The sequence below is a fragment of the Scleropages formosus genome, chromosome 10, assembly GCF_900964775.1.
Source record: "Scleropages formosus chromosome 10, fSclFor1.1, whole genome shotgun sequence".
NCBI classification, from domain to species: domain Eukaryota; kingdom Metazoa; phylum Chordata; class Actinopteri; order Osteoglossiformes; family Osteoglossidae; genus Scleropages; species Scleropages formosus.
Window position 1 is genome coordinate 26,053,360 of NC_041815.1, and position 18,023 is coordinate 26,071,382.

At 49.5% G+C, this 18,023-nt stretch overlaps 1 protein-coding gene across 3 annotated transcripts in view; it reads right to left on the minus strand.

The window, feature by feature from the left end:
• Positions 1-342: 342 nt before the first annotated feature.
• tpst1 (tyrosylprotein sulfotransferase 1) overlaps positions 343-18,023 on the minus strand; it is a 30,792-nt gene continuing 13,111 nt past the window's right edge. The window contains exons 3-7 of one of the 3 annotated variants that reach the window (XR_001965995.2): positions 13,638-13,836; positions 3,313-3,363; positions 2,256-2,328; positions 1,245-1,287; positions 343-863 (exon numbers count right to left, since the gene is read on the minus strand). Coding sequence is in view for 1 of the 3 variants with exons in the window: in XM_018748802.2 (XP_018604318.1) it covers positions 2,293-2,328; positions 3,313-3,363; positions 13,638-13,836 (286 nt within the window). In the remaining 2 variants the exon portion in view is untranslated. Of the gene's footprint in view, positions 864-1,244; positions 1,288-1,887; positions 2,329-3,312; positions 3,364-13,637; positions 13,837-18,023 lie in introns of those variants that run through there. The other 2 variants (XR_001965996.2, XM_018748802.2) reach the window with 2 other exon arrangements.

The following is an 18,023-nucleotide window of genomic DNA, read 5'->3' on the forward strand; positions in this document are numbered from 1 at the left end:
GTTTACTCGTTGACTGTTATGTGTTCTTTATTATTGTGGTGCACTGACTTTTATCTGTTTCAGAAATTTATTTTATTTAGGAAACCAACTTTGAATGACCGAGTATGTATTGTAAAGGAACTATAGTTTACCTTGAATGTACTATATTGATTTAAAGTTTAAAAAAAAAAGTCGTTATTAAAAAGAGCATTCCCAAACTTTGTGTACTGTGCTTCCTTGATCACCCATGCGGATTTAAGTTTTGCTTAAGGCCAGCTTTTACCCCCCCCCCCCCCCCCCAAAGCTCAGCTTGAGTTGAAGATGTCAGAGAAACTGGAACAGTCCAGCTTTTAGTGATGACAAATCATTTATTACTGTCCTCCATATACAAAAAGATCATTTCATTGTGGATACATGATACAAAAATGCTGATTCTTTACACAGTCGAAACCCCAAAATTAGTCTTGTACATCAGTACCCATGGAATTACTATACAAAGGCATCAAAAAAAGGAACAAAAATAGATATTGCATCTCCATAAGCTTCCATAAATACTGTCTCTCCCATTAATTTTGCTGCTTTTTCTTATAACAGAATCACAGATTTTTTTTTTTTTTTTTTTAAACACAGAATAAACTAGAATCCCTATGAGTAATGGTGTGATGGGGGGGATTAACCAGCAACAACATTCTTGGGCCACAGATTGTGACAGATGCGCTCGTTACTGTACAACACAACATTGAGTTCTCCATCGCTGATGAGGATGGTCCTGCGTGTGTGAGACACCGTCCACAGGAAAACACTGAAAGGGTCCCAGGTTGCATGGAGAGTAAGGGCTGTCCTCCGTGCCCACGTGGTCTGTCCCTTGTGTCATCCCCCCTGCCCTGAAACACAGCAGACCATCATCAGCACATGGTGCTCCTAGCGACAGCAAGGCGAGTGAGGCCCCCCCCCCCCCCGACCCGACTAACAGCAAAATCAAGCTCGTTCTCATCCCGGTCAACAGGAGCGTCTCTATCGACCGCCTCGCAGCAGTCTTTAAGGACGAACGTCCACTCCGGATGCTAATGCAACAGTTGATGCTCTTCATTAAGTGTTACTATAGCGACTGCTGCCATGGGCACCGGCGCAGTAGCGTCTAAAAAACAAAATGATCGATTCCCCTGCCTTTCAACGCACAGGTAGCCACCGAGCCCAGATGATGCGCTGAATGTGTTTTCCGCCACAGACCTGTACAAACAGTGTCGCACAGGAACTCCACTTACCCTTAGGACACGAATCGGACTTCCTTTCCATCTTCATTGAAGCCTGAAAGACAAACAGAGTCCTTTAACCCACAGCGATGCTCTCTGAGCTACAGTGTCATCACGCCGCCTCACAAAGCCACCGTGGGGAACCTGAACGCAGGGCAGGGTAAGAGGGTGTTTCGCAGAGCCCCCCCGACTCATCCAGTCCTCCGTGAACACAGTGTGGGCGGATCAGGGTGGCGCTGCTCCTAGGATTCACGTGTCCCTGGCTCTGCGGCAACACGCGCCTCTGAAGAGGGAGCCATCTGGGTCCGAGCACCAGGCCGGAAGGGGTAATGTCCAAGCCCAAGCTGCTGATCAACGGCTCCAGCACCAGGTGAGATCAAACAAACCTCCCCGTCCTTATGTCCATAAAATACATTCCAGGCTTTTAATTTTAAATGAGGTAAATATATGCAGGGTGTTCCATAAAACAAATCACAGTGAGTTTTTTTTTTTTTTTTTTTTTTTTTTGCAGTTGAGTCTTTTGGACCCAAAGGTGGTAGGTTTGAATTCCACCTGCGGCTGTAGTATCCTTGAGCAAGGTACTTACCCTAAATTACTCCAGTAAAAGTACCCAGCTGCACCAATGGGTAAATAATTGTATGAAGATTAACATTAGAAGTCAATTTGGAGAAAAAGTGTCAGCTAACTGAATAAATGTGAATGAAATAATACATTTTGAACAAACGCATTTGTGTTCCCAGCTGTTATTTCTCCTACCATTTCAGAGTTATGGAACACAATGTATATGTGAGTTAAGGTTAGTCTACCATTTAAACAAAAAGGTAAGCGTAACCACGTCCTGCAACGGCACCCAGGCGTGTTGAGTATGAGGAAGTGAGCATCACTTGAATTAGTCATCCACGGAGATCAAGTTCCCCTTGATGCGGAGGGACAGCGCTGGGCCCAGCGTTAACAGCCTGGGGGTCTGATCAAGTACGGTTGAAGAGCTCAGCAAAAACAGCGAAGAACAATACAGAGGCTCACCAGCTTCTTTGGACATTCTTGCCTTCCACTCCTCCTCCTAACTGGGGTTGGGCTTCTCTGGAGACTTCTGGAGCTGCACAGAAGAAACGGATGAGTGAAACACCACTGAGATTCAGCAGGGACGGTCAGACAGGGTGTAGAACTCTCACCTTTCCCAGGTAAGACACAGATCAGGGTCGTGAGAAGGAGAGAGCAGCAGAATCATCATCATCATCATCATCATCATCTCAACTCGTCCTCAAAGACCCCGTGCACCTCAACAACCCCAACTTCACACGCTACTGTGGTCTGACTCACGACTCTGGGATCACAGGCTGTAAATTAACACCCACCAAACATTACGGCACCGTTAATTAACACCACCGATCATCAAGTTCGTAATGATCATTTAAATATTTTACCATTTGTCACAGTAAAAGTGACACCGTGGACCGATCGAGAGGGGAGGCCCTCCGGGAAACAGCAGATGCTTCAACGGTACAGGACGAGTACGCAGCTGTGCGAGGGACAGGAATCGGCCGTCCGAGCCCCGGGGGGTTACCCGAGGACACTAGCTCCTCATTGACGCAACGCAGCAAGTAGAGCGTCTCTCCACATGGTCGTTGTCATTAACACGTCACCCCGAGAAACGCAGGGAAGAAACGTTTTCATTTGTGTGTGTGTGTCAGTGTCAAATCCTGTTTCTTGCTGCTTTTGGTCAAGGGGGGGCAGTGTGGCTCCACCAGTGAGAACCGAGTGTCTCCATTTCGGAAAGAATGAGTTGGGGGGGGGGGGACCTAGAGAAGCAGCCACTAGCATGAAAGGATGCATTCCAAAACACGAACGCAAGCAAGGTCAGGACAGACCAGACGCCAGAGGAGACCGCAGGAGAAGTCATTGGCAGCCTGAACAAAATCTGAAATGCCTTTTTTTTTTTTGTTTTAAAATACGGAATTTATAACCAGAACTGCAAGTACTGTCACTTTACTGAGGTCTGCAGAAAAGGGAAACAGAAATAAAATGTGATTAATTGGGGTGGGGTGGGGGGGGCACAGAACAGGCAGAATTGTTACTGTACCTGTGGGTGTTCTTTTAGAAAATCGGGGAGCTGAAATTCACCTTTAAAGACCTGAAAAAACAAAGCAACTGTTTTAGAAGCTGGATTGCAGAAGCAGAGAGTTTCAAAACAGCACAGCTTTGCTTTTTTATTTATTTACTTATTTATTTTAAGTTGTAGTGTGCTCCAGGGCATTAGGGAGCGTCCCGACCCGTCACCTCCGACTGGCCGCGGCGCATCATCAAGGGCAAGTGTTTCCCAGGCAAGACGCGCGCACACACACGCGCACGCAGCCCGTGCGAGCTGTCGGACGAGCTGACGGTGCGACCCCATCCGCGGGCCCACTGGAAAGGACGCTACCGCACGGGTACGATGGCAGCGAGGCCAAAGCCAATCCCACTTCCTGCAGGTCCCGGAGGAATTTAGGGACGGTAATGCAGGGTGTGTACATTTTTTAGATCCTCGACTCTTACTCCAATTTTAAAAAATCCCAGCCGGGAGTAAAGTGCCCGCGTTCTGCTCGTACGGTGCAGTTTACACACTGACCAAAAATGGAGTCGCTCTGCGAAGGATGCATTTCAGCACCTCTAGGGGGCGCTGTTGTGTCCTCTAGCTACTCCACAGCCTGGGACCGGAACAATGTCTACAGTTGGTTCTCGACTAATGACTCGGTATCAACTTTCTCTTAAGTCACAAATCCCTTTATACCGTATTATACAACCCTTAAGGATATATAAACAATTAACATGCACGAATACTACACTGTATAATAGGGCTATATTTTTATACACCAACTTCACATTATTTGTGGTAAAACTATTAAAATGCAGTATAATACACAATACAGTGATATATTTTAATGCTACAGTATTATTTTCACTCTCATTTCTATACCTGAACGGCGGTTTCTTTTGCTTTCTTCTTTCCCGCACCACTGGAACAGCCATTATTTCGCTCGCTGGCCACCGTAAATAAAGAGTAACATGAATAGAACTACAAGTGAAAAGTTCTGCTGATAAAACGCAGTCGCTGATGGACACGCTGACTGAGGCAAGAGGGAATGCGGTGCCCCGCGGCAGCGCGGCCAGTCGACGGTATCGTCGCGCAAATGGAGCGGTCAGACGTTGCGACCAAACGCCGGTACTCGAAAATAATACAATACGGTCGACGGGACGGCCGTTTTAAGTGCGAGTCGTCGCAAGTTACATATTTAATAAGTCGGGGACCACCTGCACATCCTTTCGCGGCCAAATATCAACAGTTCTGCTTTTGGATGGATAAACCCCATTTGATTCTGTTACTCAGTCACTCCGTAAACGAACCTTTCCCAACAAGGGCTCCACCCGTGACCCCGAAGACAGAGAAACCGGGTGCGAACGTGCGCTCGCCTCTCACGGCCCACGAGCCACCTGCTCGGTCATCCCCGCCTCCCGCCCGCGCTCCACGGGTTCGCAAAGCCGCTGTCCGGCTAGGGGTCCCACGGGTGGCCGCTAAACGTCGGCCGACGTGCCGCTAGTCACAGGCGGAGGACCGACGGAGGGAAACGGAGCACATCCTGCCCACCATCTGATGCTCCTTGTATAAAAAACAAAATAGAGGTTTCAGTGTGTACATGCAGCACAAACAACACATACACAATCCTTCCATGGGAAAAACGTGCCCTTCGGAAATAAACAAAGATGCACGATGGGAAACGACAGACAGTCCCACCAGGAACCGGGTGGATACACCCACACCGTGCGGTAAAGTGGGAAGAGGGAACGGCAGCGAGCCAAAGGACTGGCGGTGTTATTTGGGAGGGAGACCGGTCTGACAAACGGACTTCACGTGTCCCCCGTCCACACACCATCAGCTCCCCACATCATAGGTCAGAGGGTTTAGTCATGTACAGCGGTACAAGGGGCTTGCCGTCATGCGAGCGGAGGCATGCTAAACTTCCCCACGGGCCTAGAACACGACCCGCGGCCCCGGCGCTCGCGAAAGGAGGCGAGAGACCGGCGGTGGCAGAAAGGGCCTCGCAGCTTTGCGCCGCTCGCTTCGTCGCGGGGAGACGATGCCTCATCGGGGCTGGTGGCGCCGTCATGGCCGAGCGTCGCCCGTATTCAAGGTTACCGGCTTGTGTAGATAAAAGCATTCCGAACGGAATAAACAAACAAAAAAAGAAAAAAAAGCAAAATTGAAGGACTTTTCTAGTGATTTATCCAACCCCTCCCAAATCTTCAAAAAATATTACACCCTTCACATCGCTGTGTTCGAAGTACAACATACATAATATAAACTCTTCTTTTTCTGCTTTAAGAGTTGGGATTTTAGTACCCTGGGCCGTAAAAACGCCAACGCGGCACGTAGCCGAAAAGGAGACCCTTTTACACGCAGGAACCGAAATGCGACTGTTTTGCCAACAGGCAGCAGCAGCAGCAGCAGCTGGACCGTCCACTGGAGGAACCAAGGTCCAGGTCAGCTGCTGATGGACTCCACCCCCCCAAGCCCCGATCCTCGCTCAGCCCCTCACTTCCTTCAAACAGCACCATTCGTGCCAAGGAGCAGCGAGATGCCATTCCAGCCGTTAGCGCCGGAGACACAAGGCTGGTGAACCTCTTGGCTGAGGATCTAATGAGGACACAAAGGCGGGGGCTGGGGGGCCGAGGGACCCGGAATTTATTCGTAATGAGTTCCAATATGCAAAATGTGCACGTCTTTCATTTCCTCGAATGCCAGCTGAGGGATGAGAGCTCCGGCTTCATAAGATGTCCGGAAGGGAAGAGGAACAGTAGAGTGGGATTTGCGGCCTCATCGTACGTCTCTGTCCCGCTTACAAACCCTCCGAGCCTGTGTTACCCACTACCTGGGCAGCAGCCAAACAACGCCAGGCCCCCCTCTCCCGATCAATGTGGCCGCTGAGCAGGAGGTGCCTCGGCCAGCCAATTCCTGGTCCCACCTTCTCGTGCTGGGTCCAGGAAGCAGGCCAGGGTCCAAACACACTGAGCAAGGCTGTTTCTAGCCCAAATACCAAGCGTTGAACGTCAATCTCGACAGCAACAAAACCGACTGAGGCTGGACTTGATTGTACCCAGACCCTCTTCGTCCCCCCAGCTGGTCATGACCAAATGAAAACCCAGAGCGGAGTCCATAAACCCAACCGACTGATTGGTCACATGACGTTTCATTCGGTCAACCTGGGGCCAGGTAAGAACGGACAGGTAGAGAGCTGATGCTAAGTTATTGGTCCCTACAGACCACTTCACTCAAACCCTTGTCAACACTGGACCCGAAGAACTTCCCCTAAAACCCAGGAGGAGGCATCCCTCGTGTTTCAACATCCAGGGTGGAGGAGGCGATTCTGAGGGAGGCCAAAGGGCGCATTGCTGAGATGTCTGCATGGACAGAAGGCCATTGGGTCCAGGCCACCAAGAGCACATGGAAGAACCCCCATCAGGCAGGGTTTGGGCTCCCACCGGGGCAGCAAGTAGCACAGTGGTTAGAGTTGCCACCTTTAGATTCAACAATTGCTGCTTGGGATCCCACCTACTGCTGTGTCCTAAAGCAAGGTGCTTATGCTGCAGTAAAAATTACCCTGCTGTGTAAATGGGTAATTCATTGTAAGCAGCTTAACACTAAGTCGCTTTGGAGCAAAGCGTCAGCGAAAAGGAATCAATGTAACCGTAGATCAAGCCTACTTAGCAGGAACATCTGGACCCATGGTAATTACTCAAGGTAAACCGTTACCAGTGTGCAGTTCAAGTAACTTCTTCCCTCAACTCACATAGCATAGGAACAATGGGAATTAGTGGTGCCGTTTATTTGCTTCATTTTTTAATACAGATGGATATCATTGTTGCCATATGGCCAGTAATCCTCTTACACCGGTGAGGGGTTTTTCACATGTTCCTCAGAAGGGAGCTGTGGATCATGTGTGTTTAATGCATTACTGCACATGCTTGTGTGCCTTCTGATCTGGGAGGACAGGACTGCGAAAACTTGGAAGGAGAAGGACGTGAGAAAAGGCGCCTTGACAGATAAACTGCAGCTATCAGATGAGTTACAAATTCTCTCTACATTTGCTTTTTAAGCCAAAAATGTCCAAATAGTGGAAAAACTGCATATCACACAGCTGTCTTATGGAACCCGCTGAGAAACGGTGAGCTCCAGAACCTCCTCTCTTCTGAACCAGACATGAGTCGCAACCACGGTCCTTCTAAGAAGCAGCTCTAGATGGATTGTAGACTAGGAACCCAACAGACTTGACGTCAACTTGCGATTTAAAGGCAACATTTTTAGTGAAATTAGCCAAAAGGAAGCCCGGATGATGGTGCACGTGGAGGCCCCCCACCGGCGAGATGAAACCTCCTCCTACCCGTTGCTTTTCCACCACCTCGATCTCACTCGGGACTTATTGATCTCGGCATCATTTTCTACACTCGCAATCAGAATTGCAAAGACACTTAGTGGGCACCCATTATGGGTCTGGACCACATCCAGCTCCCGCTGGTCCAGCGTTGCACACGTTGGCTCATTTGTGGCCACTGGAGAATAATTATTAGTCTCGTGCTGTTGTCACACCCGGGTACGAAGGGCTGATTTATGAGGCAGATGAGAGGCTGCGATGCCTCCTTCAACACGATTGCCGAAGCGAGCGGCAGAGCGGCAGAGCGCCCTGCGCCGTCTCTTCGTTTCCTGTCTCTGAACGAATCCCCGCAGCTGCAGGTCTGTGCAAGATGTGCGGCGACCGCAAAACGAAAACCCGATGCGCTCGGTCAGAAGGGAGGGGGTGAGACAGTGTCCTTAGACTCTCTGTACCTGTGGTTTTTTTTTTTTTTTTTTTTAAAAAAAAAAAATAAAAAAAAAAATAAAAAGGTTGCGCACATCTGGTTGCTTATTTAGCGGCGGCCCTCACACAGAGTGACACGAACGGACCGCAAGAACGCACAGCGCATACGGTCGGTGTGAGTCTGTGGAAGGATGGCTGAGTGGAACACATGAAAACGGTTGCAGAAGGAATGCAACAGGGGTGAGGTCAGCGCGAAGCCGGGGGCTCGAGCTCCCTGCAACCGCCCTCTCCGTGCGTGACCCTATGCGAAACGTGCTCGGGGAGGCTCTCGGTGAGCCCCCCCACCGAGAGCCACGTGTGGGGCACATGGTAGGACCGCCGTCACCGCATGTCCGGATCTTTCCCCGGCAGAATCAATCTCTCGGGCCCTAATCTCAACACAGATAAACCCCCCAACCCCCGCGTGACAAGACCCAGAAACAAGGTCTCAAGGTCTCTGGAATGAAGGACGCACGGAGCACAGAGCATGGAGTCCTGCGTCCTCCGTTCCGCTGACAAATTAGTGAAACGTGTTCTCGGTGACCGCGGTCTCCCAGGCCTGGAGAACACACCTCAATCCCAAACTGTACCTACTGTAAGGGGATAAAAGCTCAGGAGGATTAAAGTTAATCTATCCAACTCTGTCGGCACGGACGCCCAGGTCCGGAGGAAGCGCGTCTCGGTGAAAATGTGAGCGCGAAGCAGGACCAACGAGGCCATCGGTAACCATTCTGCGCGGCTCGACACGGACGGTCGTTATGGTTCGGCGTGTGTTGGGACGCTCAGCTCTGAATTTGCCAAGCTGGGGGGGGGGGGGACAGTGGAAAGACATGAGCTGAAAACGGAAAAAGAAATATGCAAAAACTGCATTTTGACGTGCAGTTTCGCAACATCTGTTAGGAAATATTGCACAACACTTAGTGGTGGGGACTTTCTGGAGGGGGAATCAATATTTCATGGGTTTCATCACAAATCAGTATGGAATTGGTCAAACAAAGGAACATAATATGTAAAATTAAGCATGAGTGACCCTTTGGGACCACATCAGCCCTGGATAAAGATCCATGAATGCCTAAAAGGATTTTGTCCCCCATCATCTTAAGTTGCAGCATTTTATTTAAGAAACAATTCACAGAAAATATGAAACAGCTCTGCTTTCGCCATAAACATCAGTAAAACACAAGGACACGGTTCAAGAGAACTCCTATGAGAATGGCCTGAAAGGGCTGTTAGTGAGGTTTTCTCTGGTATTTTCACCTTTATTACATTAGAGGAGCCTTCGATTTTATAAAGGAGCCGCTAGATGTGTTTAACGGGACGCTTCTCTCAAGGAGCACGAGTCTCGTAGACGGGTTGCCCTGGAAACGAAGTCTATTTCAGAGCGAGAGTGAGAAACACCTGACCTGTTCCTCCTCTGATGGGAGGGGGCGGAGACGGGCTACCGGCGACACGGCAGGAGTACGCAAACCGCTCAGACTCGCTGACCTCTCTGCCCTTTTCTAATAGGCATCTGGGCATCTCAAATGCACCGTGTGAGCAGCAGGTGGCGTAGTGGTCAGAGCCGCTGTCGTCCCACCGAAAAACTGAGGTTTCAATCCCACCTCATGCTGCAGAACCCTTAAGCAAGGTACTTGCCCTGAACCGACACAGTAAAAGTGACCCAACTGTATAAATGTTTAAACCAGTGCAAGAAAAACCGTAAAAACAATCACAACGCTGCATGTGACTCTGGAGGGAAGCATCAGCTAAACGAATAAATGTAAACGTGACGTAAATGTACCGTGGCCAGCCCGTCCTCTGCATTGCTGATCCAACCGTGAATGCGGTAACCAAGTCATGGACCGCACCAATTTCTGCATGCGTCGGTAGATCATCTCAGGCAGGCCACTGCAGCTCTTAAGGCCTCCACTGATGCATGTGCAAAAAGAGACCAAGGGAACGGGGCTGCGCAGCTGCAAATGATCTGCAGAGAGGCACTAATGCGGTACAGATGTGGAGAGCCAAGGCGGCGCTGCAGGCGGGGAGATGGATGGGATCTCGGCGCCGCTCGGAGACACAACGTAAATGAAAAAAAAAGAAAAAAAAAAAAAAGCAGGCAAACATTCATGGAAAATTTCACAGGACCGGCGTGTTTTCAAACCGTTCACATTCTGCCCTTGTTCTTTCAGCAGAACATTAAAGCTCATGTGGCAAAGGCTCCTCCGGAAATAAACAGCCTTTTTTTCCTGAAAAGTGGGACATCATACAAACTGCGATCCATGCGGGACTTTTAATCTGAAAGCCTGGAAGTCTGGAGCGAGGGGGACGGCCGTCAGGGTGGGCTGCTTATTGTTTTACTCGCACCAAGCCCCCCACCCTCAGAATAAAAAAAAAAAAAAAAAAAAAAAAAAAAAAAAAAAAAAAAAGCATCCAACAGTCAAGCAGCAGTGACGGGGTAACCGCATTCTCATTGATTGGGGACCTACATCCATCAACAGCGCAACACCGCCCACCTGTCCATCACACGACGTACAGACAGGGTCCTGTCAAGGGCCTGCGAGTTGCCCTTTAAAAATGCCCCGTTGCAATTTTTCAGCTGTGCGGCGAGACAAGGCGCACCCTCCGGCCTCGAGCCGCTGTCATGTCTCCACACGAATTGGCAGGACAGCCACACATTCCTTCCTGTCACTCCTGTTCCATTAACGCCTCGCTGCTCTTTCGCCGCGTACAAAACCGTTACTATGGTGCATTATGGCTATACGTTTATGCAACACTAATATGTGTAGCAGAGATCGAGGGTATGCAAGTGAAATTAAGCGACACACCCTGGACGCGTGCTGCTCACAACGGATCGCGTAACATGTAGAGTTGCTCCGGTACAGCCTGCACCCGCCCACAGGGCTTTGGAGTATCTCTATGCCTGCTTCTTCCAGGCAGTAAGACCTCCATTACATCACTGAACGCTCCAGATGGGGACACCCTGCGAGCCCCGGGCCACAGCAACACACACCAAGACCTCCACAGGTCACCCAATTGCGATTTAGCCCAAGGGATTATGGGCTGCCCCTGGAAAGCAACCCTGGTATAGCTTTCATGCAGAAACGTGGAATCTGTTGGGTTTAGTGGCTCTTAATCCCTTCCTGTCCCGATCGCCCTCCCCCCACCCAAGTGGCTGACCTACGGAGGATTCCTGGACATCTGCGGTTACCCCTCCGCTACACTGCGGCGACGGCCGTAAAAACGCTACAGGAACCAATGGTTCTACCCGCTTGCTTTATTTCCCTTTGCAGAGTTTTTATTAGGTTTTCGCTGCCTCCCGGCAGTCAACAGAAAGGCCTCGATGCTGTCTCGAAGACGTAGAGACCACGGAGTTGCAACCAAAACCAGTTAAAGACTACAGAACAATACCCAGCAAGATGAGGAAGAGTGCAGAACGTTACCGAACAGAGGGGGAATTATGCAACCGGGTGAAATCATTGTTTCAGCAGAGCAATTAGCTTTTAATCCAGATGTCGGCGTGGAAACATTACATCGGCAGCTGGATGAAGCATTAACACCGCTGCGAACCGGTGAGAGAACAAGGGACGGAACATGGTAGAATGAGAATGTGGAGGTTAGGCAAGATGAGGCCATGTGGGTGCGGCAGAGCCTGACCGATAGCTCTGGGGGCCCCATGACACCAATTTTACCCCCCTAACCCAGCCCAGCCCACAGGCCTGATGTAACACACTAGAATGTCGTGGAGGGGTGGGCAGCCACTGGTACTTGGAGAAAATAAACCTCTGGAGGTTCCTTTCGTAGGTTGGGGGTTACGGTTTTGTTTTCCTCTCCTCTGTTGCCAGTGGGCTTATGCAGTAGTTTGTCTGCGTACCATTACCACTGTTTTTTTTTTGGTTACCTTTTCCATTTCCTGTCACCTTAAAAGTGCTTCATAAAAATAAACTCAAGTGAATTTTTCTAATGAAGAACAGCTGTCAGAATTTAAGGAATAATCAAAGCACTGATTGGGCTAACAACATTCTCTGAAGAATAGGGAAACTGAAGGAAGAGAAGGTGGGAAGAGACCTTCCTTTCATCATGAAATATGGATGATTTCTAGTGTGGGAGTAAAGTTTTGGTTGGACTTTTCATTCTTTTTTGTGTAGTGGGTTTTTCTTCCTGCTTTACTAAGCCACATCCCTACTTTTTTTGAATAATTTTGCTATGGAAAGTTTCCATCTTCTTTCCCACCCATTTAGCCACCTCAAAATTATTTTGTGGGCCTGCAATGGACTAGTGTCCCATCCAGAATGTACCCAGCACTACTTTGATGGCACCGTATGCTTCCAGGATAGGCTCTTGTGTGCTGCAACCCAACACTAAATCAGCAGCAGTTAGAAATACTCAAAGAATTAATGAATTATGAAGGTCCTTTCCTCACAAACTGCTTCTTCCTACAAGGGACTCCCCTTCTGCTCTCAGTGAAACTAGGAAGTTTTGTGCAAAAAGCCTATACACTGGTTCATTAGAAAGAGGTGTGGCAATGGCTCCGTGTCCGAACCAAATGGTATCGTACATAATTCTTACGCCCCATGGTGATCTAGAATTCTTCAAAAATGATCCGCCAAAGAAGTGAGACAAAGGGTCATCTAGCAACATATTTCATCTGAATCTCCTTGCAGAATTGCACCCAGCTTTCATTTCACACCTTCCCTTGTTAGAGAGGCTGCAAATAAAAGTGAAATGATGAAATCCTGTCAGATGTCCAAGTTGCTCTCTGCATCAAACAGAAAAAAATCCATTTGGGAAGCCTCCAAGTTTCTCGAAAGAGCTCCTTGTCATATAAAATGGGGGAAAAAAAGTGTTTTTAGAAAACAAGCTAGAGCAAAAACCTGAAAAACAAACTGGAAACAAAAGCTAATGAAAACCACAACCAGACCAGGAAGGTTAAGAGTTTACGTGTAAAATTATTCAGACAAAAGAGGGGGGATGTTGTACACAACTCTGTAAACTAGACAGAGACCATACATGTGTAGAACTTTAATTATGATAACTGCTAAGTTCAATATCGGTTTACATAGGCAGCAGATAGCATAGTGGTTAAAGCCGTGAAATCCGAAAGACCCGACTTTAAATCAACCTCCTGGTACAGAACCCTTGATCAACTCTCAACTGATATAATGAAAATTACCCAGCTGCATAAATGGGCAAATCACTGTATTTAACTTAGTATACAATCCTACAATTTTGAGTCGCTTTAGAGAAAAGCACCACATTATGACTAATAACATCACTGCAAGACATGAAAACACCAGTCTCTCAGTGTGGTTTTTAATACAATTGTGCTTTTTTATAGTCCAGATGAGTGAGATTCATATGTAATAACAGAGACACGTCTATGAATGCCAGGGGCCAAGGGTGCCAGAGACCCCACAGAAGCACCTCACACACCTCAGTAAGCATCTTCTACATGTTCTACGTCGTACATGTACATGCTTCTGAGAAAAGAGGCCTTCTACAGGTTCAGAGAGTAGGGAAACCATGTGGACATGAACTATGCGTTTCAGGGGAAAACACTCACCCTTCTAGTGTTGTCCAGAACACGGGGGTCAGGCCTGCCGTAGTTGGGGGGGTTGGCGTGTGGGTCATAGCCCAGTCGGGACAGCATGGGTGCTATGATGTGCATGTCCCGCAGGACATCCGGAGGGATCTTGCCCACCCACTTGGACAAGGCCTCCACGTTGACAGGCTTGATCACCTGGTCTGTGGACCTCTCCACCCTGCAAGAGAAGAGGTGGCTGTTGTTAATAATGGGAAGAGGACCCACAGATCTCAAGAAGGGGGAAACTCCACTTCCTACCACTCCAACAAGCATTTAATGGCAGGAATCCACAACCCAGGCAACATCTCCTCCCTCACGTTTTGAACGCATCTTGTTGCGGACCGTAATCGCGCACCCCCCTCCCGCTCCGCCCACACCGCTCGCGCCTCAGCTCCTGGCAGCCAGACGCTTTGCTGCAGGCACAGTCTGTTGTGACAGGAGATGCTTTTAAAAACTCCTGTTCCAAACAAGTGGCAAAACGTACCTGCTAGGAAACTGGCGGATGGCTCGCGTCTTGGCTCACCGCACGCATGTGCAAGCGAACTCCTTCACCTGACCATAACAGGCTGCGACTGCTCCGAGACACACCTCGGAAAACGCCAAAGGCACAAGAGCACGGCCAGATCTTCTCCAGTTGCGCTGTTGGAGGAGACAGGTGCTCTACGAACCCCGTCCACTGCAGACATACCACGATTGCGAGTTCCCCTCCAGTTTCCTCAAAAGGCGGCCAACAAAAGCTGGACGTTTATGACTGTGCAAAGGAGCATTATGCCACGCGTGAGTAAATTATTAATCGCTCAAAATAAAATATTCAACATGTTGGCGGGTAGGGTCACCAGGAGGCCTCTTCTGTTTCCATAAAACCCGAGGGTAAGTTATTCGAGTGGTAAAATGGAACAGCAGAGCGATTTCGCCCATTGTTCTCGTCGTAAGGAAGCTGTATGGGTAAATTTATAGAGATGCCAGCGTGCTGAAGAGACCTTGAGTGCCAGCTTCCAACGCCCTCCTCAAAGCAGTGGCACGCCCCAGCGGCGGAATATGGCCACGAGCTTCGGTGACGGGGTAACATAAGTGCGCGCATATGCACGAGGCAGAAAGAGCAGCAGTGCTCATGAAGCAGCTGCTTCGAATGAGCTCCTTCTGACCAAGTTATGACGAAATCGATAAAACACCCTCTTCCCGCTCTGAAAAATCCTACCTCTTTACGTACTCGGACCGATGACCAGGATGCGAACGCATCGCTGCTCACGCTACCAATGCCGATAGGCAGCTGCTTCAAGAAAGAACGCGTCTCGCATGTTCTCCCCCCGCCCCACACAAGGCCAGAGACGCCACTGGAACAGGGTCATTGAATCCATCGCCGATGGAACCACAACTCCTACGATCAGCAGAGCATCTTTCATGAAGCAGCACAGCGGGGGCGTCTGCTCTCAGCACTCGCACCGTTGACCTACACCGGGGCGTCCCTGTGGACCTGCTCTGCGGTCAAGGGCCTCTCATCTCTGCGGTCGAAACAAAGCAGGATTAAGCTGTGCCTTGAAGCGCGTGTTCTTCATCCACCTTCCGAAACGCTGACCTGCGTTTCCGCACCAAGGTTCGAACCAGGCCACTAAACCGGACGGAGCGATGAGCGCGTTGCTCTCGATCCTGAACCGACGTGGCAATTCGCCTCTATAATCCATTTACTGCGGAATGGACTCTTAAATCCGGAATGGCTCCTGTAAGATTAACTGAGGGCAGTATTTTCGTTCCAGGACAGAAGGGCTCCTTTTAAGGGCTCCTGCCCAGTAATTACTCACAAATGGAGGCAGCACAGCTAAACCGCAACACAACACATTAGACAGATAACAGCCAGATGAGCGTTAAGAGGAATTAAACCAACAGGAACGGGTTTGCGAAAAAGTGACTCATTCCGGTCCAACAGGACATGGCCATCACCTTCCCTCGCGGCCGCTAAAGAATAAAACTGGTGCACAGTTTTCAAAAAAAAAAAAATAAATAATACACCCACAAACAGGGCAGGTGCAGAACCTCCAATCCCATCATGCCATGACCTCACTGCAGCTTTGAAAGACCGAGGACCAACAGTTACCACGCTCTTCGGAGCACGCAGGGTGTCAATAAATTCGGGTTACTGAACGCTGCTCTGTAGGAACATCAATTTCTGAGTTTAAGCGTTCAAGGGCTCTTGTTTACGGAAATTCTCCAGAGTGATGGAGAGGTTCACTTTGAACGAGGACACAGTGCAGTTCTGATGGCCATTGCTTCACTCCAAATAGCAACATTAGCATTTGAACTGCAACACTGTACAATGTGTTCCGGGTCCTAGGGGTGGGGGAATTAAAATTCAAGGACCACAGGATTACTTTCAGTCCTTTCGATCAACAACTCGTCAACACAAAGGACATTCAGCAAGGCAGCTAGATATACAAATAAGGACTGAAGACATTGAAAGTTTTTAAGATGCAACTGGAAGAGAATTAAACTCAAATTCTGGAGCCTCTGAGGACCAAAGCAACAGACAAACAAAGCAGTTCCTGACTCAGATGCCAAACAATTGTCAACTACATTGAGCTTCATCCATCCATTATCAATAACCCTTTGTCCAGTGCAGGGCTGCGGATGGTGGTCCAGAGTCTATGCCACAAAAACAGGGTGTAAGGAAGGGTACAACCTGGACGGGACGCCAGTCCACCGCAGGGCAATCGCACGCACTCGGCTCATTCGCTCACACACTATGGGCGGTCACCAAATCCAAAACGTGTCTTTGGATGGCGGGATGAAACCCACACAAAGACAAGGAGAACACGCAAACGCCACAGGGACCGAGTCGGCTCGAACCAACATTCGAACAGCCCAGGAGCCGTGATGCACTAGCGTTACCCGCTGTTCCAACTTGGCACCCACGTTGCGATATGCTCATCCGTAAAACATCCCTCCCGTTTATCCTCCCGCCTCCATCGGGCCCGTGAACTTGGGCTTCTCATCTTAGAGCAGCATGGGGTTAACGTGGTGTTTATAGGCACCGAGTAGAGACCTTCCACAGAGAAAGGGCAGCCTGCTACTTACTGCAATCTGGGGACAACCCAGTGCAGAAGAGAAACGATCTGACAACGAGGAGCCTGTTTTGACTTGCGTGAAGGGCTCTTTCCGTTACGGCCGGCGTCGAGTGTCGACCCGGACCAGGTGAGGCGGGGCTCGCTTTTCTCCTCTCCGCCCCACAAAGCCCACAGCGGTCGTAGGAACTTGCCTGCTCTGAGAAGCACTTAATGGTTCCTGGCTGCCTGTCAATTATTCATGGGGTACTCGCTCCGTTCCCGTCTTCTGGGGGTTTCAGCGAAGCCGTGGGAGGCGGGTTGGGCTACTTTAAGTACTGGCCAGTAGTTTTGGTACCTATTACCTGAACGTGGGGATTTGTAATTGACATTAATGGGTAGGAGGATGAGTGGTGGGACCCGGGCGCTGCTGGTAGATACAGCCACGCCGATAGAGACGCAACTTAGCGTGGCCGTCCCTAAGGGCGGGGGATTCTCCCTGCCCAGAGCCCTGGGAGAAGCATTACGTAAGACTAACACTCAGAAGGCACCCGCCTGCTCAATTCCAAAAGTCCTGAACAACGAAAGGGAAAAGGAAACAAACACAGCGGAACCATTAAGACCCGGTGGGATGCAGGCTGCCCCCAAACTCATTTCGGTGATGTTTCATGCATTATTAGCAGATCTGGGGTGCCTCATGTATTAGGGCCCACAGGGGTGAGGTAATTTAGCAGAAAGGGAAACCACTTTACCGGAGCCTAACTGCTGATCAGCACAGCTCTTTCACGTGACTTCTGGCACCGCCCCACTCAGGGCTGATTATGGGAAATGGTGGTAAATCTGATCATCGGCCAGGATGGGGGGGGGGTGGGGATGAGCACAACGTGCCCCCCCCCCCCCACAGGTGTTAACATAGCCCCTTCAATCCCCCCGGCCCACCTCCCACAGGTTTTCACTTACTGCAAGTTGCTGATCCCCCCTCCACACACACACACACACACACACACACACACACACACACACACACACACACACACACACACACACACACACACACACAACCCCGCCATCTGTGGTTAACGCGCCGAGCCGAAATCCCGGTCATAGCCGATTAACAGCGTAATCCTGTCAAGAACGTCATATTGTTTGTCTGGCAAAGACACTTTTAATCCACCGAGTTCAAAGTACAAAAGTCAAAATGAGGGGCAGGGGGAGTTAAATACAGCGAAGACGGTCCCCTCGAATCTCGGCCCGCAAAGACGCCGATACAGTCCGGAAGCGAATTCATACATATTCGGTCATAATTTACATGACTTTAGTACTGTGAATG